The sequence below is a fragment of the Bacidia gigantensis genome (genome assembly GCF_019456465.1).
Source record: "Bacidia gigantensis strain McMullin 20006 chromosome Unknown contig_132, whole genome shotgun sequence".
In the NCBI taxonomy this organism is placed as follows: domain Eukaryota; kingdom Fungi; phylum Ascomycota; class Lecanoromycetes; order Lecanorales; family Ramalinaceae; genus Bacidia; species Bacidia gigantensis.
Genome location: NW_025408592.1, coordinates 1,206,867 through 1,230,065, shown reverse-complemented (window position 1 = coordinate 1,230,065; position 23,199 = coordinate 1,206,867). Strand labels below are relative to the sequence as shown.

The following is a 23,199-nucleotide window of genomic DNA, read 5'->3' as shown; positions in this document are numbered from 1 at the left end:
GTCCCCGGAAGCATCAATTCCCCGCCCTGCCACAATGCGGCCCCTGCCCAGGAATGAAGATCCTCCTCTTCCATTGTTTTTCAACGACGACATCTTCCCTTTACATCCGCAAACCATGGATCTTCTAGCACGCGACTACCACGCCGCCCTTTCCGCCCAAAACGGGCACCTCCTCGCCGCTACCATCTCCCCTATAGCACCCGCCCGCTACCTCAACCGCCTCGAATCCATCTACCATTCCACAAACCACGCGTCCGTCTCCCAAGACGTCAGCTACGCCCTTACCAAGAACTTTTCGCGCTCCATATCTCAAGAAGACCGCCAGACCATCGAGGCTTGGAGCGACATCTACGTCGCCTACTGGCACGCCGTTGGCGCCCTGCTCGCCGCCGAAGAAGATGCCGATGACGGAAGAGTGTGGAGCAAAGTGTACGATACGTGGAAAGATGTGGTAAATGCCGTCATACGAGGCTATAGCTCGGGCTTGTTCGAGAATTGGACGCTGCCGGTGCTGTATCTGGTTGGCAAACACCTGAGGGTCTTTGGCATAAAGGCCGATGCGACGAAGAGCAGCGCGGATGGGCAGACGGCTGTGGATATGGGTGGGATACAAGACGATATAGCGGGCGATTTTGGGAAGAACGAGAAATTGGAGGATGCGGCGAGGGTGCTGAATCGGATGTTCACGCTGTGTATTAGTGATAGGTATGTAGAGTTGCAGCATCTCCTTCGTCATTTCCATACCTGCCTGCCCTTACGATCTTCACTCAATCTTGCCTTGTCCCTCTCAAGATGATCTTTGGCTGAGCGAGAGATCAATATAGAGCGCCCCTTCCCGAATCTCGCAAATGGGGACTCTACCACGCCGCCAACCTTCTCTTCAAAACCTACTTCCGACTCAACTCAATCTCTCTCTGCAAGAACATCTTACGCGCCATCTCTGCCTCCTCCACCGACATGCCTCCAGACTCCCAGTTCCCAAAATCGCACATCTGCACCTTCAAGTACTACGTCGGCGTCATCCAATTCCTATCCGAGGACTACACCGCCGCAGAAGAGAACTTATTAGCCGCCCTAGCTCTATGCCATCACTCTGCCAGAAGGAACAAGGCATTGATACTGACGTATCTGATCCCAACGAGACTGCTAACAAACCGGTCTCTGCCGACCGCGAGACTTCTGAGGACATATCCAGAGCTCGAAGGTTTATTCGTGCCGCTCATCGGTGCTATCAAGCTTGGCTCGCTAGCAGACTTCGACAGAGCATTGAGCGCAGGCGAACGGGCATTTGTGAAGCGCAGAGTCTATCTCACTCTAGAGCGGGGGCGGGACTTGTGTTTGAGAAATCTACTCAGGCAGGTTTATCTGCAGGCTGGGGAGGACGCAGAAGGGAAGAAGAGGACGAGGATTCGGGTTGATGAATTTGGTGCTGCGGTGAAGTTTTCTGAGGGATTCGGTGGTGCCGGGGCTGATGTGCAGATGAGGGATGCGCTGGGCTTGGGGGAGATGGGGAATGATGAGGTGGAGTGCTTGTTGGCTAATATGATCTACAAGGTAAGTCAGTCACCTTGGTCAAGTCGTCTTTGTCTCTTCTTCACACTGCTATTATCGAGACGGATTGGAAAAGGTGTTGATGAGAAGCAGAATCTAATGAAAGGCTACATCTCGCGCGCCCACGGGATGGTCGTCCTCTCAAAAGCAGGCGCGTTTCCTGGGACAGGTGTATGAAGCATCTCATCTGCTACTTGCCTTGTCGATCTCGTCTCTGAATGCTTCACTATTCCAGAGGCGGCAACAAGTCATGTCAATCGCAGCCTGACGCACCAGGCTCCAACTGCTGCCTTCCTCGGCCCCATCAAGGCATCAATCACCAGCGATTCCCGCGATACAGGCTAGCCGCGCTCATCGAAGACCAGACGTGTGCTTACGGACCCGACTGCCGCCTTGCAGTCATAGTGTGATATGGTGTGAGTCATGTTCACTACTTGGCTTCTCTCTACATGGCTTCCGCTAGCGCACAAGCGCTGTGCGGTCAGAGGGTGTAGTGCTCTGTGAGTCACACTTTTGCCCCCAATGTGTGCCGCTTTTGGAGGATGTCCAAAAACAGGTCACGCGTTTGAGGGTGATGGGTGTGGCCCACGGGGACGATAAAGTGAGGGTTGAAAAGGTGTAGGAAAACAAAGGAGGTTCGAAGGCGCTAAGACTTCATTTATCTCCATGATGGCGAGATGAGATAAGGTAAATTGCGAAATATTCACTTGACTAAGAGCCTGCATCTCAGTCTTGACATTCCTTCTACTTTCCTCGATCTATCATAGCATACTGCTTGAGCCTGCACCAAACATCCTCCACCAAATCTCGATTATCAGCAGATTACTTCCCCTATTTTCAATAGCTCTCAAACTTTCACAGTATATCTAGCATGAAAGAAATAAAATCAAGTCGCAGAAAAGTGAAGCGTCAGAACATCAGACAAATGAAACTCGTTGATGATAATGAAGCACCAACCTTCCGTACCCTGCCTTATAAGCCAAATTACCGTCACCCTCCCTCCACACTCCCATTCATCTTTTCCCCCGCCACTCCCCCGCCACTCCAACATGATGATCCACTTTTTGTGTCGATTTCTTCGTTTCTGGGCGGTTTGGTGTTCCTTCTGTCTCTATCTTGAGAAGGGCTGGTGGGTGGAGGGGGAATGAGGCGAAGACTCGCAGCAACATCCAAATAATTCCACTCACCCCTAAGCCCCTTGTTGATCTGCTGGAAAGTGATGACACCAAGAGCGTCGTGGTAATCGAAGTTGTCGGCTGGGAATTCAGTGGTTAGGATTGCGTGTTTGTGGCTCATCTGCTCCAGGAGGAAGGTTTGGCATGTCAGCGAATTTGAAGGGCCCTTTGTTGACTACTTGCTGGGAAGGTAGGGAAATGGTGTAGGCTAGTAGGAGGGGAAGTAGAAGTGTATTTTTTATGGGGGAATGAAGTTGGTGGTGATTTGGGTGGTGGTGAGATTGGTGGATGGAAGAATGCGAGCGAAGATGGATATGGGAAAGGGGAGGAGTGGGAGGATGTGTAGCATGGTAAGTGGATGCCCAGGGATGGTTTGTGAGGGAGGATCTGAAAGCATAGATGATACACAACTTCTGGCGTGGTTTGTCGCATAGGTCATTGATGTAGCTGTCGGGTTTTTTTTTTTGGTATCTTCTGCTTCCATTGTTGGTGTAGCATCGATCTGTGAAACTGAATAGCTTTGATTTAATTTAGAAGAGAAGTGGTTTGGTTTTTGCAAAGTAATCATTCGTTGTTGGTCTTTCTGAGTAGATAGGCAATCATGATTCACGAGAAGTTGAATGCTTCCAGTGTGTATGGTCGACAATGATTGCGCAGTGGATCGTCTTTCACCATGCTAACAATTTGCGAGAAGTGAAAGGAGAATAAGCAAAGGGAGCAACTGCCTCAAATCTTCCGTGCAGAGTCGCATTGCAGGTATCTCGACCATGACGTGGTGATAGGAAGTGAAAAGGCGAGCAGTCGTGCAAATTAAGTTCTGAAATCGAACAGCAAGATTATACATGCAGATTTTGTTGTCAAGTTGAGACAATGGTCCACATAACTCACGATCTTCAATCAGTCTGGAATGTGGGTCTCAGGATTGAGTACGGAGAAGTCAAAGGTTATCAGCATGAAGATCTTGCATTCTAATGCTATCATGCGACATGACAGTCAAATCACCTCTAGCTGAAGACCAACAAGCATTCCAACACCCAGCGAGTCCTCTCGCTCAACAACTCAGAGTAGATAAATGTACATGGGTAATCCGTTCTGCAAAAACACGAGTAGAGTGCCAGGGAAAAAGAAAACCGAAAGCCGTTGTCAATTTGACCCATCAGCAGGAGAACCAGTCTCTTCATCAACCGAGAAAACGTCGAAGTAGGTGATCAGAAGTGTAACGTGAGGGGTGTAAGTGTATCAGAGTGTACGAGGTGTTCGTGGGCTTTTCGCCACGGCATTGAGGTCGTCCTGTTTCCTATCATCAGTCTTATGCTTTACCATCGGAGGATAGAAGTGGAATATGGATGACGTATTCAAAGTAGGCGACAGCAGCTCAAAGCGATGACACAGAAAGCATCACAAGATCATTGAACGATGACGAGGACAGGGCGCAGGGGATCGGATTTGGTGGAAGCGAAGTGACTTACCAAATGATTGCACATTGCAACGAAGAGATCAAACCATAGCCCCTCCCCTCCCCCTCGCTCCATCTCTGCTTGCATCGTCCCGCTCCTCTTGAATGTTTGTCTTGACCGAATTATTAACGCCAAATAATGTGCCCTCAACTTCGAATCACTCTCGGGCGTATTCGCATACGCATACCTCGCACTGCCAAGTATAGTGCCCACTCCAATCCCACTCTGGAGTCCTTGTTTCCGCAAGGCCAACCTTTTCAGATCTGGCAGATCATACCGATCGGCGGCACAATACACCAGTGTATCTTTCAAGAGGTCTAGATTGGCACCAGCATGCCAGACGGTAGCGTTGGGTGCCGGTGAGACTGGTACTGTGGTGCTAGCGGGTGGGGGAGGAGCATCCTCCAACTCCCACCGATCTCGACGCTTGTTATGGAGGAGTTTAGGGTAGTAGTCACCCTTGTAGAGGTATTCAAGGACAGAGGAGAAGACCTCTGGGAGCTCTTCGGGGAGGGAGATGCGTTTTTGGGAGGACTCGAGGAAGGCGGAGGTGAGGGATTTGTTGAAGAAGGGGGAGCTGGTGAGGATGGACTCGTGAGCTGCGAAGAGCCGGGCGGAGGGGCCGATGGAGAGGGTGATTATGGGTGAGTTGAGATTGCTGGGAAGATGATGAGCAGGAGAGAAGTAGAGTGAGAGGGGAGTTTACTTGGGAGATGATTGTGAGGGCTGGACGGGCTGTTTAGATGTCTTAGAAGCCTTTTCCGTTCGTCGGCTTGTTGCAGTGGTATGGTCTTTGAATGAGCGCTGTGTTCGGCTCTTCGAGACGCTCTTGCCAGCTCGATGCTTGGAAAAGCTGTCGTGTGACTTCTTCGTAAAGCTGTCATTCTGACGAGGTTTCTTGACAAACATGTTGGCGGTTGATGGTTGATGATGTGAGGGGCATCAGCCTATGGGCGGGTGTAGGGTATTTATACCGGGACAGTGCTGCCTGAGTCCTCCCACTGAGGCACCAAAGAATTGACGCAGCATGTCGAAGGAAGGAATCGAAATAGAAGGGGGGGACGCAAGGGTCTTTTTGAAGCTTCGAAGCATCGGCAGCGGAAATAGGCAACGCATACAGCGACCGCGATGATTGGACGCGTCAGGGGCTGGCCGCATCGTTTGTTCTCAACACGATATCACGTGCCGCTAATTACTGCGCTTCACCAAAAGTTGTACTCACATCCATGCAACAAATGCAAGGCAATGCGCGCCATGGCCTGCCGGTTTCACTTCAGGTATGGTCAGAGACTTGGCTCAGCCATAGCACCAGATAGTGCCCGGGGAAGCGCATCCGGCATTGTGATAAGCTCCTGAGACTCATCGGCCTTTCAGGGCCTGCAACCGTCGATCGGCTGGGGGCGGGCTTGGATGTTGCCTAAGGAACAACATGTTCGTTCGCAAACTTGACTTAGCTGGATCAAAAGATACATGACTCATACAGATTACCAGTCGTATACATAATGATGGTCTGGAATCACCCATACTTTATGTGTCCTGCCAAGGGATAGGAAGCCGTAAAAGAGATAGGTCAGATTTCTCCCTCGCATAAGCAGCTGACAACGATCGACAGAAGGAGCGACGGCAGCCATAGCGTCGAGTCCAACACTAAAGCTAGCCAGGAACACTCTGCCGGGTCCTCTAGTCTGTGCCTATCTGTGGAGTACAGGCTTGCTTGTACCCCGCCACCACATGGCAATTCAAAATTGTGACGGCTTGGATTATTTCGGCTGCTCGGATTGGCTCCTTGACCCTGTCGTGGATGACCTGCCGAGATTTGATGGCTGATATCACACGTGGGCCCTGGCCTTAAAGGTGTGCGAGGTGAGACGATTACAAGATTGTATAGCCAGTAGTGATTGCATTGTCAATTTGCACAATGCGTTTGGAAAGAAGACAATGGATAACGTGGTCTCACAGTGCCAACGAACTTTTTATACATTCGTCTCACGTTAACTATGGCTCATAGTCTATAACCAACACCTCGCTTTCTATTACGCTCCGTCTAGCTCTGTAGATGATCGCTAAACTAGGCAAAAAAATCAATCGCTCATCTCCTTCTTCATGGCCTGCTGGCCTGGACCACCCTCTGCTTTGACTTTTGTCACACTGCCGTTTGCAACAGACCCATTTGGCGTCTTGATATTGGCGTCCCCATTTGCCGTCGTTGTCGTTCGACTCAAAGTTACGGACCTCTTTTGCAGCTCTTGATCAGGGTCGATGGCGATCCATCCTCGGATGCCCCCATCTGCAGCCAATATTTTGTGATCTTGCCCCATCATTGTAGTCCCCAGCGCTGTGTGCTCTTTTTGCTCCAATTCATCTGCTGTCTCCATATCAATTTGGCTTGTGTCTGCGACTTCGATGTCGTTTCTTCTCAAAGACTCTAGAATGGCGCGGACGTTGAGCTTCAAGGTCCTTTCTGGCTCCTCAACCTTCAGCGCTTTCTTCGTCAGCCACGGAAACAAGATACCAAAATCCGATTGCGACAAGTGCGCGGATTTTACTGGGTAGGAAATCCATGGTTTTATTGACGAGGACTCTGGGCCTGATATGGCGAGAATAGTCTGCCGAAGATTTGAGGACCACTTGTAGAAGCCTTCAGAAAGTATGGCTAAGGGAGGGGAAGCTGATTGCGATGACTTGGCGGAGAAGGCTGGCAGTCGCTTCGCCCAGAGCGAAGAGCTTTGTGGGAACAAGGGCATTGCCCAGAGGTCAAGCAAGGATATTGACGAAGATGGTGTGATCTGCTTAGATAGCTGACTTTCAGGAGGCACCTTCAACAAGTGTGACCCGCCGTGAAAGATGGACTTGATGAATTGGACGGTAGTCGTTGCTCCAAATGAATGACCTGCCCAAGCAATCCTGCCCGGTGTGTGAACATCAAGGCGACCTTGGAAGTGTGAGGCAACCTCTGTGCTTGCACCAGGAGTCCGAGTATTCGTCAAGGCTCTACCTACGTCAATTTCTAGCAGCGCATGATGAACAAGTGCCAATTCCCAGCACCTGATCCGCAATTGCTCATTTCGGCCCTCTTCAACCTCTGGTGTAGGCTGATGCGCCAGAGTTTTGTAATGTATAGGTACTCCCTTGCTCTTCGTTGTCTCCTTAATAATTGAGATAGGTGCGCTGCCATCTCTATGCTCGGGGGCGACCACAACAAGGCCATGACTTGCTAGCGATCCACACAAATGGCTATAAGTCGTGGTATTTCCTCCTAGACCGTGCGAAAAGATCATGACCGGCCATCTAATCTGGCTGGATGTAGGCTTTGAAAGCCGCGCATCTCGGATTACAGGAATGGTCGTATGTGTTATGAGTCTGAAAAGAGGGATATAGCTAGGACTGATCAGCGGGGCGAAAGGCGAACCTTGTTATGATCGCACCTTAGAAGGGTAGCAAGCCATGGAGTTGCCTGACAAAAGCGATAGAAGGCTCTCAAATGTTCTCCTTGCGGCTCTGGTAGCCAGTGCAGGGGCTTTATCTTTCCTGTTTCTCTCTCGCAAGGATAGAACAAGCGGAAGCGTATAGTAGTGATTGCGGGGTCTGGTGGTGATATCGACTTCGATAGCTCGTGGACTGGTACCTCATAGTCGAAGGTGCCGACCTTGTAGGGTCCTGAGTAGGCTGGGAAGGATGGGACGGGATTGAGCCGGGAAAAGAAGGTCATTTGGAGAGGCACGCGACCAAGAGCGGAAATCTTATGAAGGCGAAAAGCGTTCGTGATGGCGATTCGAGTATACCCTGGGGTGCAGATGACAATGATATGATTGAAGGAGAGTTGAGGGGACTTTTGTAGCCATCACTGGCGATAAAATCCCCTTTTGTTGTCCTTTAGATGACGTTCATCGTCAGAAATTTGCAAGACCTCGGCTTTCGAACGGCTTCTGACCCGACGCCACACCACGATTGGTTTTCGACAGTCATCGTCAACGCCGGCGTGAACACCCACAATTGCGCAACCTCGGCAGCATACTCCAGACGCATCGATGATGGCAGCTTCAGCCTCTGAATCAGGAAGATTAACACCCGTCAGCAGGCCGCTTGAGCTACGTGAGGATATCCACCAACTGGTGATATACGCTGAACTTGTTAGGCTCCCAAACCCCTCATCCTCGAGCCCATATGTGCTAGCACCAAAGGTCACCATTCCTGCTAGCATTTACATCTGCAATCAGGTTGCAGCCGAAGCACATGCAGTCCTACGACCTTCTGCCTAGCTCCAGGTCTACAATGAGTGCACCAGTACTCTGGGGTTCAGCCTCAATATCCTGTAAAAGATGCAGTGCGTGTGGGTCGGATACCTTGATTTGCGCCGGTTACACATCAGCGTTGGCAAAACTACCTCGCACGACTGGACAGCCATGGGCTTAGCTTCTGAGATGGCTCTCTTGAGGCAGAGACTGCCATCATTGCAAAATGCAACCATAACACCTCGACTATCTTTCAACACGCCCGATCTTGCTACTGTGTCGCAGAATGAGAGCGGCGGATCTTATACTTCGGCGCAGCCTGTGATTGAGCTCTTGGCGGAAGGATTCAGGCCTCTGGCGGATGGGCTCAGGTCATTTACAAATGAGTCGCTCGTGATGCACCTAGAACGCGCTCCAAAAGAATACGTACTTTTATGCGGTTGCAGCTGCAATTGTGAAACGACACATCCTATACAGTTGGACTTTGGAAGTCAGATTGTTGAACTTGTCGCTGGTGGGGCCCTGGGACACGGCTTCCGCTAGGAGCCTGAAGATTATGAGCTGCTCGCCGAGCGTATCAATACACGCTTGCAACTCATAAGGTCAATTGGAAGTTGATATGAGGATCTAGGGGCTATCGTGCAGATTGGGTGTCCAGAAATTCCTCATGGCATCTTTCATTATTCCGCACTTCTACAAGCTGACGCGCTCCAGGTTCACCATTGACGTTCTAATACAAGGCCAGTCGCGAAATGGTCCAATGAAGGCCCTCGGCACAGTTTCAAGGCTCTCGGAAGAAATCATTTTGAGTTGACGCTCATTCGTCAAAATTTGTCCACTGACTTTGGCGAGCTGTGGGCAGAAGGGTACTCTTGATCTCTTTCAGTCTGCCTGCCACGTTTCTCAGATCTTCTTGGTATTTTCTTCCGTACTTCCATCTGTCTTGGGTTCGACTTTCAATTGTAGGTCTACGAGGCTTGTCAGATCATTATTATATGTTTCTTTGTCAGAAAGTTTGCGAATCTCCAGCACCCAGCGTCGCTGGTCTTGCACTCCCAGTTGGATCCGCTGCTCCCGCCGTCGTATTTCCCTTCGCCACTAGTGGAGGCACCAGACTGATTCGAATCGTAGCCCTCATCTGATAATTTGCATATACTTGAAAGTGCATGACCTGTTTGGGCCCGCAGTCGTCATCGATTGTCACAATGGCGTTTAATGCCTTTGTAAGTAGGAAACCATGCAATAGTGGCTCTTCTGCGACGGTGGCTACTATTATGCGCATTGGTCCCTCGTTCCTGATCAGACCACTAATCACCTCCAAGGGCTTGTCCTGCAATTCGAGTAAAGTCTGACGAAGCAAAACTTTCAGATGAGCAGTATTCAGCTCGTCGAGATTCTTATTGTCGAGGAAAACGCCCCGAACAAATGAGCTCTCCTTGGTTAGCGGGATTCGGAAGGGAACTTCTGGCCATGGACTGTTTCTGCTGAGATCTCAGCACTTCCATTATCTCACTGTCAGAGGCGAAGGCTTACGCCGTCAAATTTTGGTTAGTAGTGGAGTCGTTGGCTATTACACGTGACACAGAATCTATCTGTTCCAAAGGGTGACAGGAAATGTTCAAAACGGATAGCAAGAGGCTCAGCAGAACCTGCATCCTTCGTTGCCACATTCCGCATGTGCCGGGGAAACAATCACAAACTCTTCCCAGTGTACGCGATTCTCAGAAACAAAGCCCCACGGGTCATCATTCTTATCAATTACATTGTCTCTCCAAGTGAGAAAGAATTGGTCATAGGAAACTGCAGTCCCAACATCACATTTGCGCGAAGTTGGTAATTGCGTCAAATTGGTACTCGACTCAAATTATCGGCAAAATGCCAATTGGTTCGGTGTTTTAGGCGTACGAATTTTGAGACATAACCAACAGCAGAATTTTGTAAGGCAGGTTGCTCCACGGAAGGGTTCAGAGTGACTAGGCACGGTCTTTGTCGTAATGGTAAGCATCTTGGCTTGAAGTCCCCCGTTGTCGATGTGCGATTTGTGGTAGCAATTGGAAATGTCTTGTATCAAACAGCAAGGAGGTTTCTTTCTTTACGATTCATGGACTACCTCATAACGAAATCCCAATCTATGTCCTCATGGCCTTCCCTTTGCTTGATCCTGACTCGCATATCCTGCGCAGGGGGGAAAACATTCGTCGCCATACTCTCCTGCTTCTGCTCCGGAATTATCCAACCCCCCCCCCCTCAACAGGCACCACGTCATACCTCATCACAAAACACGCAACTAGCGCCATCGCCTCCAAGGTCACGAAATGACGCCCTGGGCAGAGTGAGGCTCCACCGCCAAAGGGTCGATACGCAGTGGCATTAGTCTTGTACTCTTTCGCACTATTTGGGAGTTTGAAGAATCTTCTTGGCTGGAATTCCATAACGTCTGCGCCCCAGATTTCAGGGTCGGAGTGCATGACTGCCATTGGGATCTGCACGACCATGTCCTTTTTCAGTAGGTATTGGTCTTGAAGAAGAATGTCTTCGCGGACGTAGCGACTGCTGGTGCCAAGGGCGTGGAGACGGAGCATTTCTTGGAATGTGGAGTGGAGGAGCGTGCACTTTTCTCGCATTGTCGTGACCTTGAGACAAATGGTCTTGCTGCCTTCGTCTTGTCGCAATGATGTGGTCTCGATTTCCTCGCGAATGTCTCGAAGGAGTGTCGGGTCGGCTAGGATATGGATAAGCATATAAAAGATAGATGGAATCGTGTTGGCGAGGATGCCTAGCAGGACGCCGACTTCGAGACGCCCTGAGTTCTGTGGATCTACGCCGTAGTGTGTGTTGATCGAATGTCGTGTCTCAATTAGGGTGGCACTTCTAGACCGCTTTGGATCGTATTGGTTGAAGTACTTCTCGAAAGCAAGGCCAAGCTCGCTCCGAGCTCTGTAGCCTTTCCGGGCGAAGACTTGTGGTGCAATATCGACAATCAGGGTGTTGAGATTTTGATCGAACTCCCTTGATTCGCATGTCAGTCAGCTTGTGGATTTCAATGACGGCTTGAGATTTCTCAGATACCAAAATTGTCTAACAGTTTGCCACTCATCCTGATTGAACGGATTTTCTGGGCCATAGATAGCCCTCGTACTGCACATTGTCACCATATGCTTGATCCAGGCGAATAGGCCAATCTCATCGTCGGGCTTGAGCTTTGCGAAATGCACTGAAGCCTCTGTGAGCATAGTCGCAGTCATGTTCTCAAGGCTTTTGCCCGGAGCCAGGCTTGTGACACTTGCGTCATGGATGTCAATAACATAGCCAGACCCATTCTCACCATTCAGATTGTGCTGAACGATCCGACTGGTTGCCTCATCGTGGCCGGTAATACGCTTCCCAAGTTGGGCAATGAAGGGGTTGAATGATAGCACCTTTGAATTTCGATTGACCGCGTTGATCAAATCGATCGAAGTTACGACATACACTTTGCCATTCAGCATGGGCAGAGAGTATATAGGAAGCTTGCATTTGGCGCTGCTCGACGCTTCAGTACCATCACGGGCTCTCTTCTCAGCCCTCGAAGACCATACCTGAGTCTTTGATAATATCGAGTACCATAACGTAGAAGCCCAATGATATGTCCAACATATGGTATCTTGGAGCGCACTAGCGGAGGCTCGTTGGTAGCATGGCCAGGAATATAGCGATAATTTGCAAATGATAGCACCGCAAGTATCAGTCCTAGAAATAGTAGAAGCATGATCTAAATGAGGCTCAAGATGCAATAAGACCTCGAATCATGCATATAGACCTCTCTCTATCTAGACAAGCCACTGTCAGATCAGTCTGTATTTGCTGGTTGGTGATGGCTCATTATGCATCGAATGATGAGTAGTCATTTCAGGTGGAGCTAAGTTTGAATGCATTGGGGCCGAGGGGGCGGGAAAAGGGGACGGGCTAAAGTCGGGCCGAAAACGGCGGACTTTTTGGGAGTCAAGAAAGATCTCCTCGGTAACTTCTCTCAGGCATGTTTTATCCATAGACCAATAGAGCCGGCATTGCTCTACTTGAAGTCCCTAGACTGCCTCAATGGGATCTTTAATTGAATCAGAAAGAAGTGACGCCTTAGGGTCTCCAGCATTGGGAACTTCAGCAAGCTCGACTCATGATGACGACCGGACGCCATTGCTTAACTCGTCAAATGAATCCAGCCTCTCGTCGCAAAACCCTCTTATGAGTAGTGAACATTCCGAAAAGCCTGGGTTTCTGAGGACTATTGTACTATGCACGCTTTTGATCTTGATAGCCGATATTGGTGGCAGTATGCTCGTTGCGCCAGATGTTCGGGTATTAGAGTTGAGTCTTTGCCGGCAATACTACAAGCGTCATGATCCTACAGTCATCGGTCCACCTCCGTTTGCTCTTGTTGAAGAGCGGCTTTGCAAGATCGCCGACATACAAGGCCCTCTAGCCGAATTGCGAGGCCTGAGAGCATCCCTCTCCGTCATTCCGTCTATCTTACTGACTATTCCTCTTGGATCCTTGGCGGACATCTATGGCCGCAAACCCTTCATTCTTGTTAGCTTCACAGGATTGATCTCCTCGTACCTTTGGCAATGGCTAGTCTGTTAGTTGCCATGTGCACGCCTTGTTCCTCGATTGCTGACCTTTCTAGGCTGGTTTCACAACACCTTTTCTGCCAGATGGATATTACTCTCGCCCTTATTTTTGTTTCTTGGTGGAGGAACTGAGGTATTAGGCGCCTTGCTCATCAGCTCGATTGTGGACGTGACACCCACGCACTTGAGGTGAACGCTATGTGGTATATCAGGCTCAAGCCATCGCATGCTAACATGAAAAAATATAGGACTACAGTCATCTATGTAGTGAACAGTGCCGCCCTCGCGACCGTCATTTTTGCCCCTTTGATTGGTAAAGTTGTGATGGATATCAATGTCTGGCTTGCATTTGCCATCGCCATCCCAATAATTTTATTCTGCTACCCTGTCATCGTTATGCTTCCCGAGACGTTGTCATCAGCGCCCACGAAAGACTCTTCAATGCCACCTCGAGCCGATCGAGCTTCAGAAAATATGCCAGCTATAGTAAGCTGGCTGTTCTCACTGCAAATCATGTGCTGACACACGTTGCCAGAAGGCAGAATCTGCTTTCAACCAAATCGTCTCTTGTTTCTCGACTATGGGGACACGATTCGCTCAACTTACGAAGCAATCTGCAATTTTGGTACTGTTGATCATAGGTTTCCTGCAAACATTTGCAGTAAAAGTGAATGACCTGCTTCTACAATATACATCAAAACGCTTGGATTGGTCGCTTGCAAAGGCTGCGTATTTAATCTCTATGAGAGCGGCAATAGCCTTAGTCTTGGTACTTGGGGTCCTACCGTTGTCAACCCATCTTTTGGGGCGAAGGTTTCCTGCCTCTACCTTCTCTATTGACGTCTGGTTCCTTCGGATTAGCTTTGCCTTTTTGAGTGCTGGTTACTTGATCAATGGAGTAGCGGCCACATCGTGGTTTCTGGTTCTAGGTAATAACATGCATTTTTCAGAGCAAAGCTCCATCGTTTCTTGCCTGTCTTGCTCTGACTTTCGCTAGGTTGCGTAGTCGCCGCATTTGGGATAAATTCACCACTGACTTTGCAAGGTGTTACGGCACACTTTGTAACCCAATCAAATACGGCAGAATTGTACTCTGTCCTCGCACTTATGCAGCTCATTGGGACAATGGTTGGTGGACCTGTCTTGGCAGCTGCTTTCAAGGCTGGATTGCAACTCGATTCAGACGCTAGAATGATCGGACTCCCATACTTCATAAGTGCAGTGAGTGATGCGGTAATGAGTCCGAGAGTGTCGAGCTAATACAATGCGGGCAGCTTATCTGCGTGGCTTTGATGCCCTTATCAATCGCTCTTCGAAAGCCCCAACAGTAGAAGAAGCATATGATGTTTTGTACGTCATGGACAGGGCCTGTCACTTATTCGAGGACCAGATTGGGTCGAGTGATCGAGTCTTGAGTCCAAATGATACTCATGTTGCAGGATGTTTGTCGTCATAAGACATCTGTTGAATGATCCGCTACGGTAAGATAAACGATCTCGCGATCCCATGTCGCCCAGCCTTAGCTTGATGCTGAGCGAGAAAAAGTTTGATTCGGAACTCAGCACAGCTCCCAGGGAATCGCAACAGATGGCGAGTAACGTCAAAGGGGCCATCCTGTCATCACCATGAACAGTGTTATGCAGGTGGGGCTCTCTTGGACATATCAACAGCTTGTTCGTACATGAGATCAAGTTGCGGATGTTGTGCTTCAGCGTCGTGAGGTATAGGCGCTTGATCACTGTAGATCAAGCTGACTCCCTCATTAGACCTTTTGCCAACGGAAGATTAACGGAATTGGCACGGCCTAAGATTAGAACGCTGAGTTCAAAATCGTGACGACTAGCCTTAGCCTGTAGGGCCTCAGTGGGTTTCCCAAACGAGACCAGACGAGTCAGCGGTAATTTAAGTGTTCTGAAAAATAGTACCTTATATTTACTCCGTGCATATTGCCAAGCCTTGAAAAAGGCCCTTGCATTACTCGGTACCCAGCGAGGATGAGTTAATCTCAAAAGCGTTATCAAGATCAATTTCAAAATCAGGATCTCAAATAGCGCAAGCCGTGCCTAGTATCCAAAGGTTTCTTGAGCTCACATAGTAAGGATCGGCAGCCTTCAGAGCGTGGGCTACATCAAGCAGATCGTAACATTCACATGTCCAAATGGTCTTCAGCAGAACAGCCTGCGCATACTGCATCTCCATATCTAACAAGCGTTTCCCGAGCTACCTTTTATGGTCTTTGTCGCAGCATTATTCAAAGTTGCAATATATGATATGTACCTTCACATGTACAAAGACGAACAAGCTGAGGTCATAGTCAAGCAACTAGACTCGGAGAAATCCTATAGGCCCGATCCCAGCCCTTCAACGAGGACAATGTTACCGACCCAAGCATCGGCCCTGCGCCTGGGAACGACGCATACCTAGCGTCTAGGCTTCCTGCAGACTTCATCAATGCGCACCATACGTAAATGTGATCTAGTCATGTGGAAACGTGACTCTTATCGACTTGAGGAGCAGGGTAAGGCATCCTAATACCTCGAACAACCCTCAGAGGCCCCTGGTATCAAGCAAGTCAACTTAATGTTGCTGCTTTCATTACCGAAGATCTCAACACTTTTTCCCGATTTCCTCGAAAGATTCGTCAACGACTGAAGAGGAGGATTCCTGCCCACAGTGTGCACAGGGGACTGCACGCAAGTCGTGCATCATATTGACATCACTCTCTCCTGCCTTGAGCTGCTACAAGTTGACACCAATAGTGCAAAATCTCTCGTTTACCAATGAACCATTGCTTTACAACTACAGAGGTCTTCGACACTCGTGACCAATGCAGCTAGCGCTCTAGTCCAAACGGGTAGGGAGGTTTCAGGACACGTCACCAGCCCCCAGATCCGGCATGTCATGTCTCAGACCGGACATGCCAAGCAGCACGTACTGAGATAAATCGACGCGACGGTCCTAACTCTTCTTCAGCAGTAGCTGTGTTGTTCTCAAGACCAAGGTGCTAAGTCGAACAGAAAACAAGACCAGGTGGTGGGGAGGAATTGGGCTGCCGCACTGCTACCCGATCACCTACGTGGCAGTCCAGTCCGCCGTTCACTGTGAAAAGGCGCTTCGCAAGTTCTTGGCGGCACAGACATGGTACGTATACAGACTTGATATACACTTGGCTTGATTTGACTGGACTTTAGTTGTTTCCGATCAACACAGGGTGGTACGGAAGCGGCATGTTTGTTGGCCTCAGCCTTGTCCATTCACCAACGGCATTCATACCTCCATCACCCATACAAGCCTGTGGCGCTGGCTGCACTATCGACTAAGCTCTTAAATCTGAAGATAGTTCAGAGCTGCTACAATCTCTAGAAGGCTGAGCGTTCATACGACCAAAGATTTGTTCCGGGACTACATGGCAAGTCGAGGAATTTTTGTGGAAGGCACCCGATCGATCTGTTGCTTGAAGTAACCTACAAGTCACCTCAAAATGGGAGCCTTGTGTATCCTCATTGCAATACTCTCTGTTGAACTTGGGTACTACCGCTCTGTCCAATTCGCAATGACTTTGTCTGAGGCTTTTGCAGCTAAGCGTTCAGGATGCTGTCGCATAAAATGTCAGACGCGCCGCTAAAGCAAGTGACTATCACATAAGAGATCCTTTGTGGCGCAAAGAAGAGATAAAGCATTGAGTGAGGAGCAAAAAAGGTTTCAGGATATAAGCGTTATGGACTTCCCACTTCATCTTCAATGGATACTCGGAGCCTGTGCAACAGCTCAGCAGAGAAGCGACCTAGATCACGAGCGAGACATCAGCGAATATCTGTCCACGACCAAAAATCATCGGCAGCTGGTTTTGACAAGGCTCGGGCGTGAGTTGTGCAAATGGACTAGCTGACCATGCATTACTTTACAGACCAATATCGAGGTTTTCATTCCTTTAACGCCTTCCGTACCGCAACATGGGAGGTTCATGCAGCTTTCACATTTCTTTCCTCTGCAGGGTCCACGAGGTGGATTTACTCAGCCACTAAAGATCCAGCAGTCTCAGGCAAATGTAAGACAGGCTTGTACTACTTCGAAGTAAACAGGAAGATACTTGCATTCCTGGATCGCTCTCCTTACCTAGCGGAATGAGGAGGTCATCAGCAATGCTGCGCTCTTGATTGACAGTACATGGATATTATCGTCTTTCATATGTTGGAGTATCGCTGACGCATGAAGATTGTTGGAGTCACGCCCAGAATTTCGACGAAAACGGCTACTTGCATTTCATCCAATCTTGAACTCGGAGTTCGCTGCAGTATGCCGCCGGAGGACAAGAACTTCATCGGTGACACAAATACACTGCTTCGCTTAAGAGGGGTAAACCACTTGGGGCAGCCCATTATCTGCAGCTAAAAATTCTTCGCTTTTGGGCTAGGGAATCTAGTTCGAAAAGGTCTTAGCTGACTGCCTCCACCCACACCGACTGATCTCAAGCTGCTATCCTGATACCATTCATTTCTCTGAAGGCTACTATTCGCTTACATGTCGCAGAGAGGTCCAATGAACAGCCATCAATTAGAAGCAACCACGGAAGACGTTACTGAAGCTGACCACGAACTCGCATCGCCACCTAAGATTTCAAATGAGACGCATGAGGCAGGTCACGGAAGCACTCCTCCCCTCTTCGATCAGCCTACCTTGTTGAGACCTCAGCCTTCTTCGATAAGCGTGTTGGTCCCGGTGTGGCTCAGAAACCTTTTCCACAAGGCCCTTGAAAATGACCTTGAGTCCGCAGTTTCTCTTGTCGAGAGTCATGAGCCAAAGATGGATGCCGTTACGGCTAGTCTAACGGTGTCTGACGCAGCATTAAACTCGTATAAAGCAATCAAGCGTCGCTATGTTGACTACCGAGATGCCGAAAAGCAGACATTACACGCGCAGCGTCTTAGCGAGCAGCTTCGACTGATTCAAACACGCCTAGATGCACTTTCGCCAGCCATAAAGGAGCAGATCAAGCCATCTCAAGCTGCTCTCAAGGACTCCTGTGCCGTATATCCAAGCAAATTACAGCCGAAGGATAGAAAAGGTCGCTTGAAATGGGTCCTCCGAGGAAAAAGAAAATTCGAGAGAGTGTTTAACCAAAGTCTTCAAAGTGAGAGCCTTCTGAACACAAGTCTGCTATCATCATTGATTCATGAAATGTAATGACAAGCCCAAACTTCCAAGGCATGAGAACTGTGGTCTGATCTGACAATAGAGAGCAAACGAGGCTGAAGGATGCAAGCAAGAGCCAAGAGTTGGACAACGTAAAGAGGCTGCTCTGTAGCCTTGCCTATCCCTGCATCAAGAGACGTCAAGCTTCTCATATCCGTCAATGGAAATTAGTTGCTAAGTTTCTGTGCATGAAACTTGGGGTGATCGTCGCAAATACGCAGGACCGGAGTACTTATAACGTGCTGACACGATGGTCTTTGAAGCTTCCTTTCGGACTCAGCCGCGTCGTAAGGGCGCACCTTTCAATCCAGAATGCAATTCCATCGCTTTCGGCGTTGGCTTGTAAACCACAAAACACTATTGCATCTAACTCCGAGATCATTCAAGCTTGCCAAAAGAGTGACATCTCAAAAATCTGGGAGTTGCTCAGCACTGGACGTGCTCACCCCAATGATCGTACACCGGAGGATCTGACTGTCTTTCGGGTAATTTGGCTCTCCTCATTGCACATCACGCCTTCAAATGGTACTGACCCTCAATCTTAGTATGCCATTCGCACAGGTAATTTAACAATCGTGGAAGTAATGCTTCATTGCGGTGCAGATCCGAATCTTTCGTTTGGAGAATTCGAAACGTAGGCGACTAAATGCGCGAATTACTGGACTTATTCTAATAGAGTTCAGGAGTCCATTGAATAACGCTTTCTTCATTGGAAATGTGAAGATCATCCGCCTCCTCCTACTCGCCAAAGCCGATCTTGATTACGAAAACCTTAGATCATGGTCTTCGCTCTCTTATTTATGGGAGCCAAATCGACCGGTGTACGCGTGTTCTGAAGAGGTACTCGATCTTTGTGTGACTGCTGGCTTTTCCGCATGGAATATGACTGACCCAAGAGGGTGGAGTCTGTGCCACCGAGCCGGCGCCTATGGTCGTGGAGAGGACATTCGAAGCTTAGACTGTAAGGGTGTTAATTTGCGCAGCTATACGACAGATCATCTCTGGGGTCCGATGACTTGTGCCGTGTGGAACAGCAATGAGTCTACATTCAATGCGTTCATGACGCTGTTCTCCGAGCAAGAGATATTAGAGATTTATGATAGCAGAGGCTGGACGCTCTTGCATTTTGCAGCACAGAACGGCTGCCGACATATACTGACAAAGCTACTTAGCATTGGAGCTGACACAGCAGCGATGACATTAGGGACTAATTGGTGGGTGCTAGATGCGCTCGAAGATAAGAGTCTGACCGCAGAAACAATTGCACGAGCTTATGGCCATGGAGCCCTTTGGGACGAGGTCATAAAGTCTATGAAAAACAATTGAGCAACTTTTGGCTTACATCACCAAATTCAGTTCACCATTCCCAATATTTCACCTTGACTCCACGCTTTGCAAGTCTTTATCTAGGTTGTACATCCAAGAATTGACTATTCTAATGATTGCAGTCTAGCTTTATCTCACAAGACGAGTCTAAAAATGACGTCCATACCCAATTGGCATTCCTCGGTCACCCCTCGCTCTGGTGATTAGCCAGAATTCATATCTGGGGATGCAATCCGACCATCATTCAATGTCTGTTCTTGGGATCTATGCTATCACCCCGTCTTTGCCCCCGGAGCTATCAGTTGGTCAGTACCAGGGACACTTCAGCTATTGGAGGTTTAGACTGACCCTGCTCCGCCCGATTGGCAGCCTCCTTTACAGCCTGACGTTCCACAGTATTGGCACGCCCCACCATCAACCTGATGTTCGGGATCTAGGGAACGGTGTACTAGAACTTGGAACTTGCGTCTGGTCGCAAGATACTTGAATGACACGACACAGGGACTGGCAAAAGTCCCCAAACAGAGACTAAAGACTTGTCAAATCACATTCCGGTCGAAAAGCTACATCGAATCTCACCTGAAGATGATCGGCGCACTGAAGCTTCCGAAATTGCTATCCGTCCATATCTGCCCAAGGAGAAAACATGGTGAGACCAAAACTGGGATCAGCCATGGACGGACTTTGAGGTGCTTCTGAGTCGAAGAATATAGTTGAGAATCCAAAACACAAAGGGCACTTGATAGCAAGATTGGCAGAAAGAAGGCATTGATTAGCTCGGCTGTCCCGAACTTTTCCTTCTCAATGATCGCAATGACGGCTTGGAGATACCCGTTTGCACCGGCCACACTCGTCTGAAGAGTGGAGAAGACCAACACCACCCAGGCAAGTGCCAGTGACGAAAGATCCCTTCCGTTAAGCCAGTCATTCCGCAGCTGGCCGGTGTGTTTTTCTGTCATTGGCATGAATCTTAAGGCCACTCGCGACCTCAAAGCAGGAAATGGCGATCTCCCTAATGACCATTCGTCGCCTTCCTCGTCCGTATTTGAAGCCCGAAACAGTCCACCTACGCGATGCTTTTGACGGACCGGCTGGTCCTGAATGCCAGTACCATCCTTTCCTTCCCTATACGCGGGATAATTTGGACTATCGAAAGCCTGAGTACGTTGGAAGCTCGGCAGTTTCGGGGATTGATGTCCGTGCTGGAACCGTCCGTCCTTTCTTGCAATATCTTTTAATCCGGAATCTCCACATTGCTTCACTTCGACCTTCTTTTCCCACTCAAATGTCGGGACTGTGGAACCAAATCTTGGGCAAGGAGTGGCAGGATCGGAGGCTACGTTACAGGCGAGCTTCGAGCATGGGAGGGGCTAAAATCACGTCAGCTATTATTGACGGCCTTGCAACGTGTGGGAGACCGGAGCCCATCGTACCAGAGAAGCTGAAGGTGTTTCCTCGCCATTTCCAGTGCTGGCAGTGCAATATGCGAGGGAGTCCATCCTGAAATACGGACCTGAAAATCGCCCAGAATAGATTAGCCTCGAGTGACTGTGTGTGCGCCCTTGGAGCGAAATGGTGGGATGACTACATACGGGGGTGCGCTAGGCACATGCAATCCCTCGAGTCCCGCTGTCTAACGGCTTCTTAGCGTGGGGAACTCTTGGCAGCTAGCCCCTTACAGCAGCCCTAATAGCCTAGCGTCAGATCTAACATGTGTCACGAAACTATATCCGCGATGCATGACACCTGTCAGGCACGGGCCTGGATTCTAACCCTTTCCCCGCATGCCTCTTTGGAATGGAGCATATCTTGAGGCTAAAAGAGTGTGAAGTACGGTGCATGAAATGGAACTAAAGCTTTGGCTTGGAAACAACGCTCTAGCATTCAGACTTACCCAAAAAGAATCAAGTTCTTTATTTTGCTCTAGTAGCATTGTAGCATACATGTTTTCAATGCTCCAATACTTCGCCCATTGAGACGGCAAGATATGGTAGGATAGATTTACGCCATTCATCGGGAATTAGTCCTGTCTCTCTATCCACTCGCGATTGCTCACGGCAAACTTCACAGCCCATAAGATCTAAACATCCGGCCGTAGTCGAGAAATTTGTGCACTGTCGCACTTGTGACCAGTGTTGTCGTAATGATTCCGGGCAAGCGGTCTTTGAACGGATCCAGACTCCTCTCCTGGAAAGCCAGATAACCGCTCAATAGACAACCGCATCCCATCCCGAAAGCCAATATATAATCTTGATATCGATCATTTCTTCGCATGCCATGACACACTACCACAAGAGTCCCGAATCCAACGACAAGGTTGGTGAAGACGAGTGCTGGAGGATTGATCAGAATGCTTGGTATGGGCAGCAATAGGCGGCACGACGAAGACTGAATGAACGCTCGGAGTCAGCCAACTTGAAAAGATCCGAGGAAGAATTGAGATACTGACACGCTCTGATATACACACGTTGGTGAATCCGTCCTGAGAAGTGCGCCGTGAGTGGGTAGGGTCATACTGCTTTATCCCGAAAGCACAGACACTTTGTAGCGCAATCGCGGCAGTCCACGTATAAGTGACTTTGGTGGTGGCAGAATCTTGATCTGGGGAGGGCTCCGGCACGGGTGCCGGGTACGGCTCTTTCTGGGTTGGGTCCGTGGTAGTCCGGACATTTGACACTGGTAACATCTCGCTAGGACAATAGCATTCGCAGGCTTATGGCATTGTTCCTCAAGTGAACGAGGTTTATAGACTTGGTCGCTGCATGCTAGGGGTGATAGCTGGCCGATCGCGGCTAAAGGGAGGCTGGGAGATGGGCGCTGGAAGTGTGGCTGTACCTGAACACATTCTCAGGTTGGACAATTGAGAGTTGAGTCGAGTCCAATGGGGTTCAGCGGCCAAAGTGGACGTTGCCAAGCGCTGTCTTTCCCCACCAACCTTAAGGCCATCATGACAGGATTGGTTAGTAGCAACAGCTTTTAGGTAAGCAGGGGCCATCAGCAATTAAACTTAAAGAAGTCCTATTTGCTAAAGAAGATAAAGCGCGATAGCCTGACCAATCTCGCCACCGCCACCCGGCCAAAAAAAATTATATATTGCCAATACGCAACTCTCTCAGTACATACGACCACAGGACACGGACAATACGGGTTCCCGTCAGCTCACCCAAAGTCAAACCGTATACCGATCGAGTAGCAGTTGGGTCGGTGACGACCAGCGAATGTCGATTGTTGTATGTTTTTGATTTTTCTGGCTAGGGAAGCATATTGCTTGCATAGCACTCGTTCACAAAGCTTGCTGAGATACCATTTCTACGGAATGATGCTTCGATTGGGGGTACGAGAAGTGACTAGACGGGGGGAATACTGAAAAGGAGTATGTAAGATTCGAGGGCTTTTTACTTGGGGTCGAGAGGTTTTAATACGCAGTCCATCGTCGCCTTTTGCTAACGCAGGCTACTAGGCTTTGGACAGATAGCATTGCACTTTAAAGCACAGGAGAAACGACTCTTGTAGAGAGATCATTCATTAGTCACATTGGGATTGTAGAGCACATAGACAGTAAAGGTAAAGGCAAAAGTTATATAACGAGTAGCATTCATAAGACGTCATAAAGACGTGCCTATGTCGCTGAAGGCGAGATGCGAAATCATTCACCCAC

General features: G+C 49.1%; 6 protein-coding genes across 6 annotated transcripts; 3 read left to right on the top strand and 3 right to left on the bottom strand.

The window, feature by feature from the left end:
• Positions 1 to 34: 34 nt before the first annotated feature.
• On the top strand, positions 35 to 1,728 carry KY384_001631 (uncharacterized protein; the record flags this gene model as incomplete). Its single annotated transcript, XM_044810161.1, has 2 exons — positions 35 to 705; positions 825 to 1,728. 2 exons carry the CDS (start codon positions 35 to 37, stop codon positions 1,726 to 1,728), a joined length of 1,575 nt encoding a protein of 524 aa, XP_044673173.1.
• Positions 1,729 to 3,965: 2,237 nt separating this feature from the next.
• On the bottom strand, positions 3,966 to 5,092 carry KY384_001630 (uncharacterized protein; the record flags this gene model as incomplete). Its single annotated transcript, XM_044810160.1, has 3 exons — positions 3,966 to 4,016; positions 4,196 to 4,841; positions 4,890 to 5,092. 3 exons carry the CDS (start codon positions 5,090 to 5,092, stop codon positions 3,966 to 3,968), a joined length of 900 nt encoding a protein of 299 aa, XP_044673172.1.
• Positions 5,093 to 6,264: 1,172 nt separating this feature from the next.
• Positions 6,265 to 7,892, bottom strand: KY384_001629 (uncharacterized protein; the record flags this gene model as incomplete). The annotated part of the gene is made up of 2 exons (XM_044810159.1): positions 6,265 to 7,417; positions 7,609 to 7,892. The coding sequence occupies 2 exons, from the start codon at positions 7,890 to 7,892 to the stop codon at positions 6,265 to 6,267; spliced, it is 1,437 nt and encodes a 478-aa protein (XP_044673171.1).
• Positions 7,893 to 10,643: 2,751 nt separating this feature from the next.
• On the bottom strand, positions 10,644 to 11,903 carry KY384_001628 (uncharacterized protein; the record flags this gene model as incomplete). The annotated part of the gene is made up of 2 exons (XM_044810158.1): positions 10,644 to 11,424; positions 11,485 to 11,903. The coding sequence occupies 2 exons, from the start codon at positions 11,901 to 11,903 to the stop codon at positions 10,644 to 10,646; spliced, it is 1,200 nt and encodes a 399-aa protein (XP_044673170.1).
• A 733-nt stretch (positions 11,904 to 12,636) lies between these two features.
• Positions 12,637 to 12,914, top strand: KY384_001627 (uncharacterized protein; the record flags this gene model as incomplete). The annotated part of the gene is made up of 1 exon (XM_044810157.1): positions 12,637 to 12,914. A coding segment is annotated over one exon (278 nt), but the record flags the coding sequence as incomplete, so codon positions are not given.
• Positions 12,915 to 17,552: 4,638 nt separating this feature from the next.
• On the top strand, positions 17,553 to 18,206 carry KY384_001626 (uncharacterized protein; the record flags this gene model as incomplete). Its single annotated transcript, XM_044810156.1, has 1 exon — positions 17,553 to 18,206. A coding segment is annotated over one exon (654 nt), but the record flags the coding sequence as incomplete, so codon positions are not given.
• Positions 18,207 to 23,199: the final 4,993 nt, after the last annotated feature.